The 13,001-nt window shown below is 38.7% G+C and overlaps 1 protein-coding gene across 2 annotated transcripts in view; it reads right to left on the bottom strand.

Moving 5' to 3' along the window:
- The window catches only part of CCSER1 (coiled-coil serine rich protein 1), a 712,792-nt gene that overhangs the window by 326,836 nt on the left and 372,955 nt on the right, over positions 1–13,001 (bottom strand). For both annotated transcript variants that reach the window (XM_026101188.2, XM_026101190.2), the window contains exon 8: positions 6,963–7,046. In XM_026101188.2, the coding sequence (XP_025956973.2) occupies positions 6,963–7,046 (84 nt within the window). The remainder of the gene's footprint in view (positions 1–6,962; positions 7,047–13,001) is intronic.

Below are 13,001 nucleotides of genomic sequence, written 5' to 3'. Positions count from 1 at the left end.
TTACACTGATGGACATCCTATATCTTCCAAAGTACACACATTTCCCCAAACGGAGAAGTAATTATTGGAAGAAACAACGGTACCAATTGATTCATTAACCATTGCTGTGCAGAACTGAGGATAAAGCAGTTATTAATCTGGAACTCATGTACATCAGATGGCTACAATAAAAGTGTTTCACAAAGATGCCTTTAGCAACATACTGAAGCTGTTATGTCATACAAGTTAAACTGCTGACCTTGAGAAGCACAACAAGCTTTCTAACACGTGTGTCTTTTTTTTAGCAACTAATGCAATAACAGCACGTGGCTAGATGATACTAGCAGAAGGTCCTATCTTGTACTCACTCTCATACAAGCCAAACTCTCACTACTGCTTTGAGCATTTATCCAAAAAAATCAAGAACACAGGGCCAGATCAAACAACAGCAAGTTTCCATCCTTTCAGAGAACATTTCCTCTACAGTCATCTTTGGCACCAAAAGGTCAGTAATTCTGGAGTGGAGAGTAACCACCAAGATGCATACATGTATAACATGCTGAATAAAAAAATTAAATAAAAGGAATTTTAGCAAACAAAACCCTACCAAAAAAAAAAAATATCACACTGGCTCTTCGCTGCCTTCTTCATATCCTTTAGTTGTAACATTTATAAAAAAAAAAAAAAAAAGAAAAAAGCAAGTTTTCCTTTACCTAAATTACCCAGTAAGCATAGGTGTAAATCCTGTTTTGCATCACCAAAACTCCATGTGCAAGTCCTATGTGTTAATTGCTCTGGCCAGCCGCTCAGGTGATGTACATCAGTTTACTTCTACAGAGCTCAGAGAACACTATCAAAGCTCTAGTTAGACCATGACACAGTCATAGCACAAGATAAACACTATATTCCCTATATAGCAGCATCTAGTGTCATCTACCATTCATCACATGTTTAAAGTGAAATTTGAATCTCTAAAATTCACGTCAGTTGAAAAGCATACAACTTTCTCCTTTCAGGAGAAAGAATCTTCAAAGCTGATGAACTGAAGAGTACAAAGTCTTCCTTCCCACCCCAAAATGTGCTATTTCCATTTGTCCTAAAATCAGTATTTTTATATTCTCATTAAAATTAAAATCTAGTTAATTCAAGTTGTTTTTTTTTTAAAAAAAGTGAAATTCAGACCTACTTTCTGTCTTCCACACAAGAACTGAAGTTCATAGAGATTTCAAAGTAAAGCCAGATCATATTTGCCTGCATTTACTAAAAGACCTGTCTGTGAAATGCTGCATGTCTCATGAAGCCAGCAATCCACAAGTGACACTTTGGCAGAAGACAAGCATATGTGATGCTTTATTATTAAAGGAATCTTAACCTGAGCACTGTGTCTCAAGGGAAGCTTAGGACATATTTTGTATTTCAAATTTGCTCATTTCTGTAGTGCTACTCACTTGAGTGAGACTAGGAAGACTATTTTATACCAATGACATAATCATTTACCTATGCCAAACACTGCAATATGACAATGGTTTGTGATAAGGACTTAAACTAATATGCAGAATCACCTCCACAAGTAGCAAGGAATATTAAAGATTCTATCTTACTGACAGCTTCTCATGTAGAGACTGGAGTACACAAGGAATTGGAGGCTAATCCCCATTGTGTATCATAGGATATTGCCACTTCAACCCTCTACATCTGTCTTGTGCAACTGATTCCAAGAGTAATTACAGCCAAGATAAGCCTTCTCTGGAATACACGCAATTAATTCTCTTGTAAAAAGGGGGAAAGAAGCCCGACACTTTAATAATGTTTAAGTACGCCTAATCTATTTCTTTTCTGCTCTTAATGTTTCCTAAATATGCGGAAGAAAGAGGATTTGAAAGTACTTACAACTGTTTGTTCTTATGTAAATCATCCACGGGTCTACATATATCCCACCATAAAATAGCCAACATGAAATAGTATCACAAAACACTAAAGTGCACAATAAGTGGGGAATTAGTGTAAAGATAAAACTAGAATATACTTCTTTTGCTTAAGGATTATCTTTTTTTCAAATAGAAGTTACTTTATTTTTTTTTTTAGGTTTCAAGCACATGCTTTTTTGAATTTGGAAAAGAAGCTGGACTAATCAACATTCCTCTTTTTCCTATCAATTCCAGAAATGGTATTTATCATGAGCTTATTTATTTATTTTTCCAAATCTCACTCCTGGCCTGTGACAACAATGATAAAAAAACCCCCACAAACTATGATTCTAGGAATGTACATTTCAAGGAATCTATATCGGCATAACTACATTTCAAGGCGATTTTCATACTTAACCCAAGTGTCTTTCATAAACAGTTCATCAGCACGATTCAAGCACATCTCAGGCAGTTACACTACAAGGCTAGAGAGCAAGTACTTGTCTTCATGATACTTAAGAACAGCAGCAATTGGCTAATTGCATATTAGTAAAATCAACCTACAGAAGAGCTAAGCTTGCCATCTTTCTGCCCTCCAGGGATTCCCAAGTTGTAATTTTGTAAAAATGATTTAACATAGGTTTTGGACAAGGAGGTGGAACTTCTGTGTGATTCACAAAGATAAAACAGATAAAAAATATCTTGGTTATTTTTTGACAAGCTGATTCCAGAACATGTCGTTTTAAAGCATTTACTTCCACAGCTTGAGGTAAAGGTCTCTTGGCCAGCACTGTACCTAGCTAGCCCATAAACAGGAAAGAAAAAAAAAAAAACCCCAAACTACTAAGAAGTTTGATGAACAACCACTTTCACAACAGAAAAATCTCCCACAGCTGTGCTATAAGGGCAATTCATTACTTAACTTTTACTCAGAATACACCAAAAATGCCTCACTATATTTTTCATTTCAGTGGGACAGCACACCTGACTGAAGTTATGCAAGTACATCAGGGCCGACAGAATAATGTTGTTAACACTCATTTTTCAGTATTAATGTAGCTGTACCAATGACAGCAGCAGAACAAATGTTACTGCAGGCACTGCTCAGTTATTTTTGTCACTACGAAAATATTTGCTACTTGAAGTAGTTTTAGTAGTCACACCACAGTGAAAAAGATTTAAAAACATAAACAGAAGCTGTTTTAGGGCAAACCTGGGTAGGAGATGGTTCAGACTTCAAATATCTTTCTCTGCCTAATCAAAACAGATTTATTTTATTTGTTGGGTGGGGGGGACAAAACAAGCACAAGAGAATGACTCCTTTTAGCAAACATTGTGTAATGGACTCATTTTGTTTCCTTAATTTTCTGGAAAAGTGGTGGGGTTTTTTTTTGGTTTTTTTTGTTTTTTTTTTTTTAAACCAAGGAGTACAGGAGAGGAAGTGATACTTGTCCCAGAGTAATCAGCAGCCTATATGTTAAAGCACCCAATGGGATATTTGAACTCAAACTTTCAGTTCCTGCTGAAGTTCTCCACTTTCAAGTAGCTTTAGAGCAGTTCTGGATACCAGACATCCTGGAGGACAAACTCTCTGCCAATTTCTGAAACTCATATTTTTCAGGAAACAGTCAGGTAATAGAGAAAGTAGTTCCACTGCTCCATCTACCTGTACTTTATTTCTCCAAAGAAAACAGGCAGTTTTTGTTACTAAGGGTATCAATGCAATAGTTTTCATTAAAATACAAAAATAATTCCTTACCATTTTTCCCCTGTTTTTCTTTGCTTGCTCAAAGGTAGGTGAAGTCTCCTTGCATTTTGCCTTTTCTACCCAGGCCTCATAGCTGAGCATCCAACTCTCTCAATTTTCAGTCCTCAAATAGGGAGTTTCCCCCTTCCTCCCTTTAAGAGCTACAAAGCAATTAAGAGAAGGAAGAGCTGCAGGTGCTCTGCACTAGAGCAACAGAGGAAACAAATCCCCTAAAGAGCTAAAGTTCACCTAAAGTTCACTTTAGACTACCTGCAGAGCCCTGGAGAAAGACTAATTAACCAGGTGTTTCCTATCTACATGCAAGTAACCAACTTAAAGACCAGGAGGAAAGCACAAATTTTCACATACACCTTCCACAAATTACGAAACTGACCCAAACTGATTATCATGTTAAAATTCTATCTCTGATCTTTACATCACAATGTAAAGATTTTAAAACAGGCAAGCTGTATTTGCAACTATTAAATTACCATATTCAAAGAGACAGCAACCACATATTGGCCCAAGATTCAAGAATAAAAGAGGAAGTTACCTAACAAGTACCACGTCTGTAACATACCACAGCTAGTTTCCAAGACAGTTTATCGGCCAGAAACTATAGTTCCACTGATTTGCTTTAAGCATTCACACACTTAACATTGACCACCTCATGAATATATAAACACCGCTGTTCAGACTTGCAAATTATTAAAACATGCATTTTGCATCAGTATTTCTCCAATATCACAGAAGCAAAGAAAAAAAATTAACTGCGCTTTTCAGCCATTATTTTAAGCCTCCTTTACTTATAGCGGCTCTAAAGAGAGAACTCACTTTCCCTGGGCAGCCCCGCAGCACGCAGCTGCCCAGAAGTACCTCAGCCGCAAACACAGCAGGCAAGGACCGCAGAGGAAAATGCCGTTAGGGGCGCTGCGGCACGCGCTGCCTAACGGTCGAGGAGCGAGCACGCGCCGGGGAAGGGGGGGGAGCACGCGCCGCCTAACGGTCGAGGGGCGAGCACGCGCCGGGGAAGGGGGGGAGCACGCGCCGCCTAACGGTCGAGGGGCGAGCACGCGCCGGGGAAGGGGGGGAGCACGCGCCGCCTAACGGTCGAGGGGCGAGCACGCGCCGCGGGCGGGAGGCGGGCAGGCGGGGCCGCCATGGGCATTAGGGGAAGAAGAGGGGCGTCTGGCAGCTGCTGCTGCAGCTGGTAACAAAGAAAAAAAGAAAAAACCCATGCCACAGCAACAAAATCCCGAACATTTACAAAGTAGTATAGCAATAGGTACACAACAGAGTTAAAAAATGTATATATATATAGCAACCCAAAGCCTGGGTGCTAATGCCGTACTTATGCACCTGACACACAATGTTCTTTTTTTCTTTTTTTTTCTCCCCAGTGCACACTCACTACATTTTTTTTTAGTAAGGTTCATAGCCTCCATCTAGCTTCTGTGTTGTTAGTCTCCCTCTCTTGCTTTATCTGGCTCAACAGGAGTAAGAGCGATACGCTGAGTCCTTCCAAAACTTAATTTAAAATGACTAAATGTGGTCTCAAGAACCCTACCTGTACTCTTTTTAACAAGTCCTAGAGTGTCAGTACTGAAGTCAGTTTTAATCCATGACACTCATTTTAACTCTTCCGGAAAGCCTTATTTTAGGACCCTATGACAACAGACTTTTCTGCCTATTAAGAAATACAAACACCAAATTGCCTGTGTGACTTTTTCTGCAGCTGACATAGGCACAGATGAACTCTGACAACAGTCAACAGCAAATGAGCTACAGCTCACTGTATGAATACAGGATAATTTTAGTGACAAAGTTGTCAACCAGTTAATAGCATATGTTTGGAACGAGGCTGATATAAAATTAATGCTCCAGGAGTGAGCAGGAGCTCAATGTTCCCTGTATCCCATTTTGTCATTTAATGCTAGATAATAATTACATAATACGTCATTTATTAACGCAGCCAAATACGAAACAAAGAATATTGACGGCCTGTGTTTATTTTGCAGATGTTAACACAGCAAAGGCATCTTTCATCAGTGAGCAGCACTACACTTTCCCCGTGCAAACTGAGATTTAGTTATGGCTGCTGATGTAAAAATATACCGGTATTTTTGGTTAGTAAGAAAGACGTGCAGTGTAACTTTGCCACGGTGATGGCTAGCTGCGCTTGAGAACCCTTCTGATCTCTGAGAGGAGCCCGCCACTGCCCAGCCAGCTTAGCAAACTTCTCTCCGGTTTGGATGAGTGGGCCTGAATTCATTCTGCCCCAGTTTTGACCTGGCCACCAGGTGTGAGACCAAAAGGCACAAAAAGCACCTGAGCTAGATCAGAAAATGAAGTTCTGGTTAAGGAAACAACCCCACCTCCAGAAGGGTGCTTACACAACATCTGAAGTGCCTGTACCTCTCTAAGGGCCGTAGTGCCAAGTGCATGAGCCTTAAGCACAGGCTGAGCTTCTTCCTGAACGTCGTGACCCAAACGCGTACTTGCATGCTTTCTCTGTGCAGTTTTTAATCAACTCTTCTATTTGTGAAGAGAGGAGCAGAAAATTCTCCAGCCTTCAATTTTTTTATACAATTAAGAATATTGAAGGCGTACTGTTTTAATCATGTTCCAGCACAATGGATTTTTTAAATTGTTTTAGAACAGTCTTAATAGTGCAACATTTTATGGGCTTGGGCTTTCTAATTGATAGATCACATATTTTGCCTCACTCTGGGGAATACACCTATGCTCAAAATGGTAATACTGAAGCCGTGCTAGGTAATATAAGGGAAAGTTCAGTAAATGTGAGAATATCTATCTTTTTTTTTTTTTTTTGAATGAATCTATTCTATGAAATCATCTATTTAAGAGGAGCATCTATTTAAGAGAAAAAAAGTATTTCATTTTCTACCAGACAGTTTTGTAGCTGTGAAAGGTAGCTCATGGGAGAAATGCGCGCAATTCACCAGAACATGTGCACAGCCCTTCAAGATTTCTGGCAGATGCTGAGCAGAGCATACAGTGCTGTGCTCTTCCTTCACCACTGATTAATGCCTCTTTGATTCTGCAAGACAACTGTCAACACAATCTTTTAAAACAAACTCTACTAGGAGTGCATTTAGATAGCAGCCATTTCAGAGGCTGACAAGTCTCTAGAAATGTGCAGTCAGTGTTATCAGTGTTAATCTGAATGATTAACATAGCCTTAGGATAGCCACTCTGCAGCAGGTGTGAAACTGTATTTATTTAGTTATTGGTCTTGGTGAATGACATTGTCAGGTAAATGAATGACAAAAAGAAGAAGAAGAAGAAAAAAAACATCTCCTGCTTACCAGCTCCTCACGAAGTTGGGCTATGAGTTCATCTCTCTCCTTCAGCTGTAGCTTCAGCACTGAGCATTCATCTTTTATTACATCCTACAAAAACATCAAAAGAGATGTTATAATAGGCTTAACGCATTTACTTTGCTCTTGACAAGAAAAGGCTGTTTCAAACAGTGTGAGATAATTACATTCAAGCAATGAAACTCAATTCTCCTTTGTCATGTGTGATCTTTTTAATAACATAGTCTAAGTTGCAGTATAAACAAATTAATGCATCCAAAGACATTACATAGAAATGTGAATAGCTCCCTGTACAGAAGTCCATTTTGTTATTTTCTGATTCTTTTAATTCTTTTCATTCAAGTTCCTATCAGGTCACTTCTTTTTCAGTTAAGGAACATCTATGAAATGTCATAATTTTACTCACACAAAACAACTTTACAGAAATACCAATTTAGAAGCTTTATTGTGGAGCTCTCAATCTTAGGATAAAAAAGAAAGCATAATAGACCATCTCAGGAAAAGCAAAGCACCCTTCCCGTGCATATGAATTTTTCTCACATCAGCCGAACAACAGTAATTCATATATTAGCTGGATGGAGGAAAAAAAGTAGTTATCACCCTGTGAGTTAGTGAGACGTCCATAGTGCTAACTGTAACTTAATTTCATGTGCATAAAAATGAACCAAAATAGCTAAGACTGTAGCCAAACCCAGATCCTTGAGACAGTCTGCGAGCCGCCCCCCAGCAATTTTGTGGGTTCATGTAAATCTAACCACCTTTTCTGGAAAAGAATTATCAATCACATATTTTTGTGTGTTTTTCTGGTAAATATCCAAGAGGGGAGACTCAAATGAAATCACCAAATTGCTGAAGACTAAAAAACCAACCAACCAGCCAACCAAAAAAACCCAAATTGATGGTACAACTGCAAATGAAGAACTATACTGTTATGTCCTTCTAGTAGAGAGACATAACTACAAAGTTTGGGCAATTTGCTGGCTTGGAGATTCCTCAAAGAAAATAAACTACACAACACGGAAATATAGTGATATTTGCACCACAGTTTCATCTTTAGTTTAAAGTTGTCCTATAAGAAAATTGGGCGTATAGCAAACATGAGCTAACAAGTACAAATGCAGAAAATTTATTTGGGCCATGAAGAGCTCGGGGGTTCAGAAGTGCATAACCAGTGTGATAAACTTGAACAGTGTCAGTGCTAATGCATTTGCAACTCTAAGTAAATACACAAATATACAAATATGAAGTTTCCTTCTAGGTTTTATTAGTTAGAGTCCATTTTCCTCAGTTAAATGTTCAATTACAGTAATTACCTTTAAAAGCAATTATATTGCTTATCTTCTGCTCTGAATTGGAAGAGGAAACAAAATATTCATATAGAAAACCCAAAATATTAACAGTCACAATAAAAAGAGATATCCCATTTCTGGCAGACAGATGATGAACATGCTGATGCACTACTTCAGTAGTATGTACAGATCTCTTGGAAGACTTACGTTTAGAAAAAAAAGTCAGGATGTACACAGGATGTACACTATCTCCATTAGGGGAGAACTCACAGGTTTCAATGCTATTCGATACACTAGGATTTCACTCTTACTGTCTACTAACTTGTTGTCTAGGAATGGTAGCTGAACATAAAATATCAATCATCCTGGAAAAAGATGTATAGCCCACTGCACACAATATTTTATTACAATATATTTAATATTTTATTTATAAAAAATATCTGCTAATCAAATATTTAGCTTACAGTGTCTAGAACTTTACTAATATTTTATCTGAGGCCATTTTTTTTTTAAAAGGGGGCTTTAAAAACGATGTCACGGTAGCTGTAGTACCTCAATTTTTGGTTACACTTTTTTGAGTGCTTCAGTGAGCAGACTTTCACATTACTTGTTGCTATGACCCAGTTTTCCCCTAAAAAGCGTTCATGGACTATGCAGTGAAAGAAGGAAAACAGGTTCCTGCAACTAAGCAAGGACAGATTATTACAACAGTTTGAGAGGAAAAAGCTTTTAAAAAGCATGCACAGGTAAATACAGTAATGAGGCATACCGGCATACCATACTGTTACAAGACAACCCTGAGAAGCTCAGAAAGAATGTTTGAAGTAGGTAGATTTGGATAACTTCTATCTCTCTTTTCTAAAAAGCTGCTTAGATAAAATTTGCTTAGCATGAGTAGCTGCACACTTGCTTAGCATGAGTAGCTAAATTTGCTGAAGCCTTAGGCCGCGCTCCTAGTTCAGTAAGAAAGGGCCCCAGAGCTGGTGCAGGCTGGAAAGATAAGGGAGTTACAAGCAGTCTGCATTCCTGTGCCCCGCTCTCCGAAAGGGAGGATGTGAAGGCTTTGAAATAAGGCCTGCTTGGGCGCCAGGACCTTGGGAAGCAAAGCCTCCTCTCACTGTTGAAACAGTGTTAATTAAGGGGTCTGGACTATCTCCCCCTCGTCAGGACCTTGAGAGACAGCGGTGGGACCCGGGGAATGAAGAAATTACTAACCAATCAGTGTAAAAGGGAAAATTGTAAATCTGGCAATTTGTTTGTATAAATGCTACTTGAAAAGCTGGGGGGGGGGGGGGTGCTTGATTTGCGGGAAACTGCCGAGCACCCAGGCTTGTGCAACTCTGAAATAAATAAGCAAATGTCTCTCCTGAGTGTGTAATTATTGGCTTGTTGCACACCGGGCAACGAATCCGCTTTTCGGACAACAATACTAGTGTATGGTATCTAGAGCAAGAAAGATTTTTGAGATGAGCTTTGGCACTAGGTATTGTATTGGAGGCAGTGCAGGCCTCCCCAGCGCTACTGACAGCTCAAAGAAAATTTCTGCCTTCCAAAGCTTCTGAAGACTTAAAAATAATGGCGCATCTCTCCTGGCAAAATGCAGTCATGCACCCAGCTGGGTCTTCCTCACCCATACTAGGGAACTGCAAAACTTCTTTTAAGGGAAGAACAGTATGTATAGAGTGACTGGCCCCTCTGTAAGGATTATTGTATCTGCTAAAGGCATCCTCAGAGGCCCACACTAATGTGGGTATTGTCTTCTGCCGTGCAGCTCTCCAGCCACTTAATTTATATATTCCATGCAACGATTTTCTCTTATTATCTAGACTGCATGGAGACGTTACTGTTTGGAAAAAAATATCTGGGGCTAAAGTAATTTTCTCCCTGTCTTGCTGCACGTCAGTGAAACTCTGATTAACACTTGCCAGCAGGACAGGATTCTTCTAAACCAATACTTAGCAGCTTCTATGCAGAGCTCTGCAGTTCAGTGAAAGTACATCCTGCAATTTCCAGGTGACCCACGGAGCTTGAATGCTTGTGATGGTAGGCCCCATACCGTTCAGGCATTTGCCAGCTGGAGAAAGAAGTATACCTGTCGTTTCCTCTCCTTACCTAAGTAATTTTCAGTATTAAGCTAGCAGTTAGGTAAAAAAAAAAAATGCATTTTACTGTTTTAATGCTTAGCATATTGGCTATTCTATCTGAGGACAGGTACCATTAATAACACACCTTCAGAACTACTAATGACTTGGATGCTGTTTGTAGGTATTTTCCAGTTAGCAGACTGTCCTGTCAAAACCAGTGTCAGGAGGCTTTTATACAATTCCCTTAGCCCTGTAACAAATTCTGTCTTCAGGTTTTCCTTCCCAGAAAGGGATATCAACTTGGAGTGAAGCCTCTTCAGAAATACCTTTATTCAATGTTCTTCAGTTAACTATGAATTTACCCTCAAGGTCTTCTGCAACCCATGGTTCTCATAATTGATTTAATTCAGGGCTGCAGTTCATCTTTCAACACCTTTGTCCCCTGCTAACGTCATATTATTCAATACAGCTTTTGGATCATCTGTGAATATAGAGTGCTCCACTCCACTGGATGGATATTAATCATCTTGACATTTTGTTGATTATAAAGACAACTATTGACAATATGAAAATGCACATTTTCTAGGCATTTGTGCTTAATCATATGACTTCTGAATATACATAAGTTTAAGTGTATAACGTTGTCAAGAACACATAACAAACACAAATGAGTACAAAAGATGTGGCTCCTTATGAGCTCTCAATAAGGACAGGCTTAATGGCAAACAAAAACGTGGCATGATGTGTCTGGCCCCTGTGTATGGCCAAGTGAGACTGGGGAAACTGTAACATATATTGCTTCTTGATAACTGAAGAGGGGCAAACACACACTGATCTAGAAAACTCCGTTTATCACTCTCCCTTACTCCAGCCCCTGACCATGAACACCTTAACTGCAGAATGCAGGTGCCACAATCGCCACCACCAAACAGCAGACTTCTTCGGCCAGCTGAGTCTCAGCATCCTCCTTAGACAGTGCAAGAGCTACCCAGAATTGTCTAGTAAAAGCAAAGTGCTAAACATTCCCAGATTTTTCTGCTTTTGTTTAGTAAAAGAAGTACTAACAAACTCAGTCTTTATCCCATCCACCCTATATTACACAGGGTCTGCAAGAAGTAAAGGGGTGTTTTTCTTATATTAAGGTAAAGACCCTTTCTCCACAAACACAGTGTAGGATTAGGATTTTATAATACCATTTTGCTGGGTGGTATTTATGCAAGCACCATTTTTTTCCAAAAAGATAAGAAAAAAGGAAAAGAAACTGTTGGTTGGTGCTTCGTCTGTATTTCTGTTGTATTTTAGGGACATTCCTGCTGTAATACCAACTGAGGGCAGGAGAAGAAGATAATACCATACAGGAAATAAGGGAGAAGAAAGCAAGCAGGGCTGCAGACAGGCTTGGGAAATTTCAACATCCCATACACCTGTCTGAAGGCAATACTGACAGAGGAAAAATATGTTACGGAAACAACTACCTGTTGCCAAAATAGTGAATACAGTTCTTCCAGAAGGTAACTGAATTGAAAGCTGGGGAAAGAGAGAAGGCACCAAAATCACATCTTGTGTGAGGGCTGGAAAACTTCAGTGAAGGCTTGTATGGAGGATACCAAAAAGTAACACATACTTGCAAGGTCTGGGAAAGCAAAGGCTGCTGGAATACTATGTTATTTATTAGTCCAGAGGCTAAACAACAACGTGCATCAACTACTGTGCATTCAGAAACAGATCACCTTTACTCTTTGGAGGGACTTGGAACAAGTTTCATTATCCAGTGTCAAACTATAGCTGGCCCTAGTGCAGAACTGTTATGTGAAGACCAAGAAATTTTTAAGGAAAGCTTCTCAAGGTGACTGAGGAATAGGAGACAAAGTCCAATGGGGATTTATTAAAAAAAAAAAAATACATTGACAGGTAAGTATAGTTGAGTTCAAGTGCCAGCCAGAATCAAGTAAGAGAATCAAGTAAGCTTTAAAATTTTTAGGTAACATTTACCATTCCTATTTAGTATATCAACATCCTTAATCACTCTAGTACCTTCTTTTTACAAAATAAGTTTATATCCGTATATTTCATCAAGCATACCAGTCCAGCGAGAACATGTATCCTTAGAAAATATTAGTCATCATCCCAATAAATTGAATCACGTTCTATGCATTTGTTCAAAAGCTATCTGAATATGCTACAGCTTTGAGCACATTTGTTGGGTTTAATAAACTATGTACTACCTATTACATACAATACTGCACACTATAATATTCTGACGGCATTTTTATGAATACCCTCATTAAAAAAAATCTGCTCTCCAATACAGTAAGCACGTTAGTAATAGCCTCATCCAAAACTTTGAAAATACTTGATAAAAAGAGAGGTCAGCTGATTCTTCATTGAATATATCATAGATTTTTAAAGAGAACTAATTGTTAGACAATAGGAGATACAGCATACTGAGTAAATAAAATGCTGTGTCTTCAAAATACTTTATTTTAGTAAATGGAGATAATTTGAAAAGTTTTGTATTCTAAATTTCAACTCTCTGCATTTATACAACTGGTTTACCAGCATACTTTATAAAAAAATAAAAGCAGCTCTGCATAAAATGTTAGTCTCATTTTCTTCATATTTATTTACTGATATTGCAAACAATAATAATAATA

The sequence above is a fragment of the Dromaius novaehollandiae genome, chromosome 4, assembly GCF_036370855.1.
Source record: "Dromaius novaehollandiae isolate bDroNov1 chromosome 4, bDroNov1.hap1, whole genome shotgun sequence".
NCBI classification, from domain to species: Eukaryota; Metazoa; Chordata; class Aves; order Casuariiformes; family Dromaiidae; genus Dromaius; species Dromaius novaehollandiae.
This window is presented reverse-complemented; position numbering and strand designations above follow the sequence as displayed.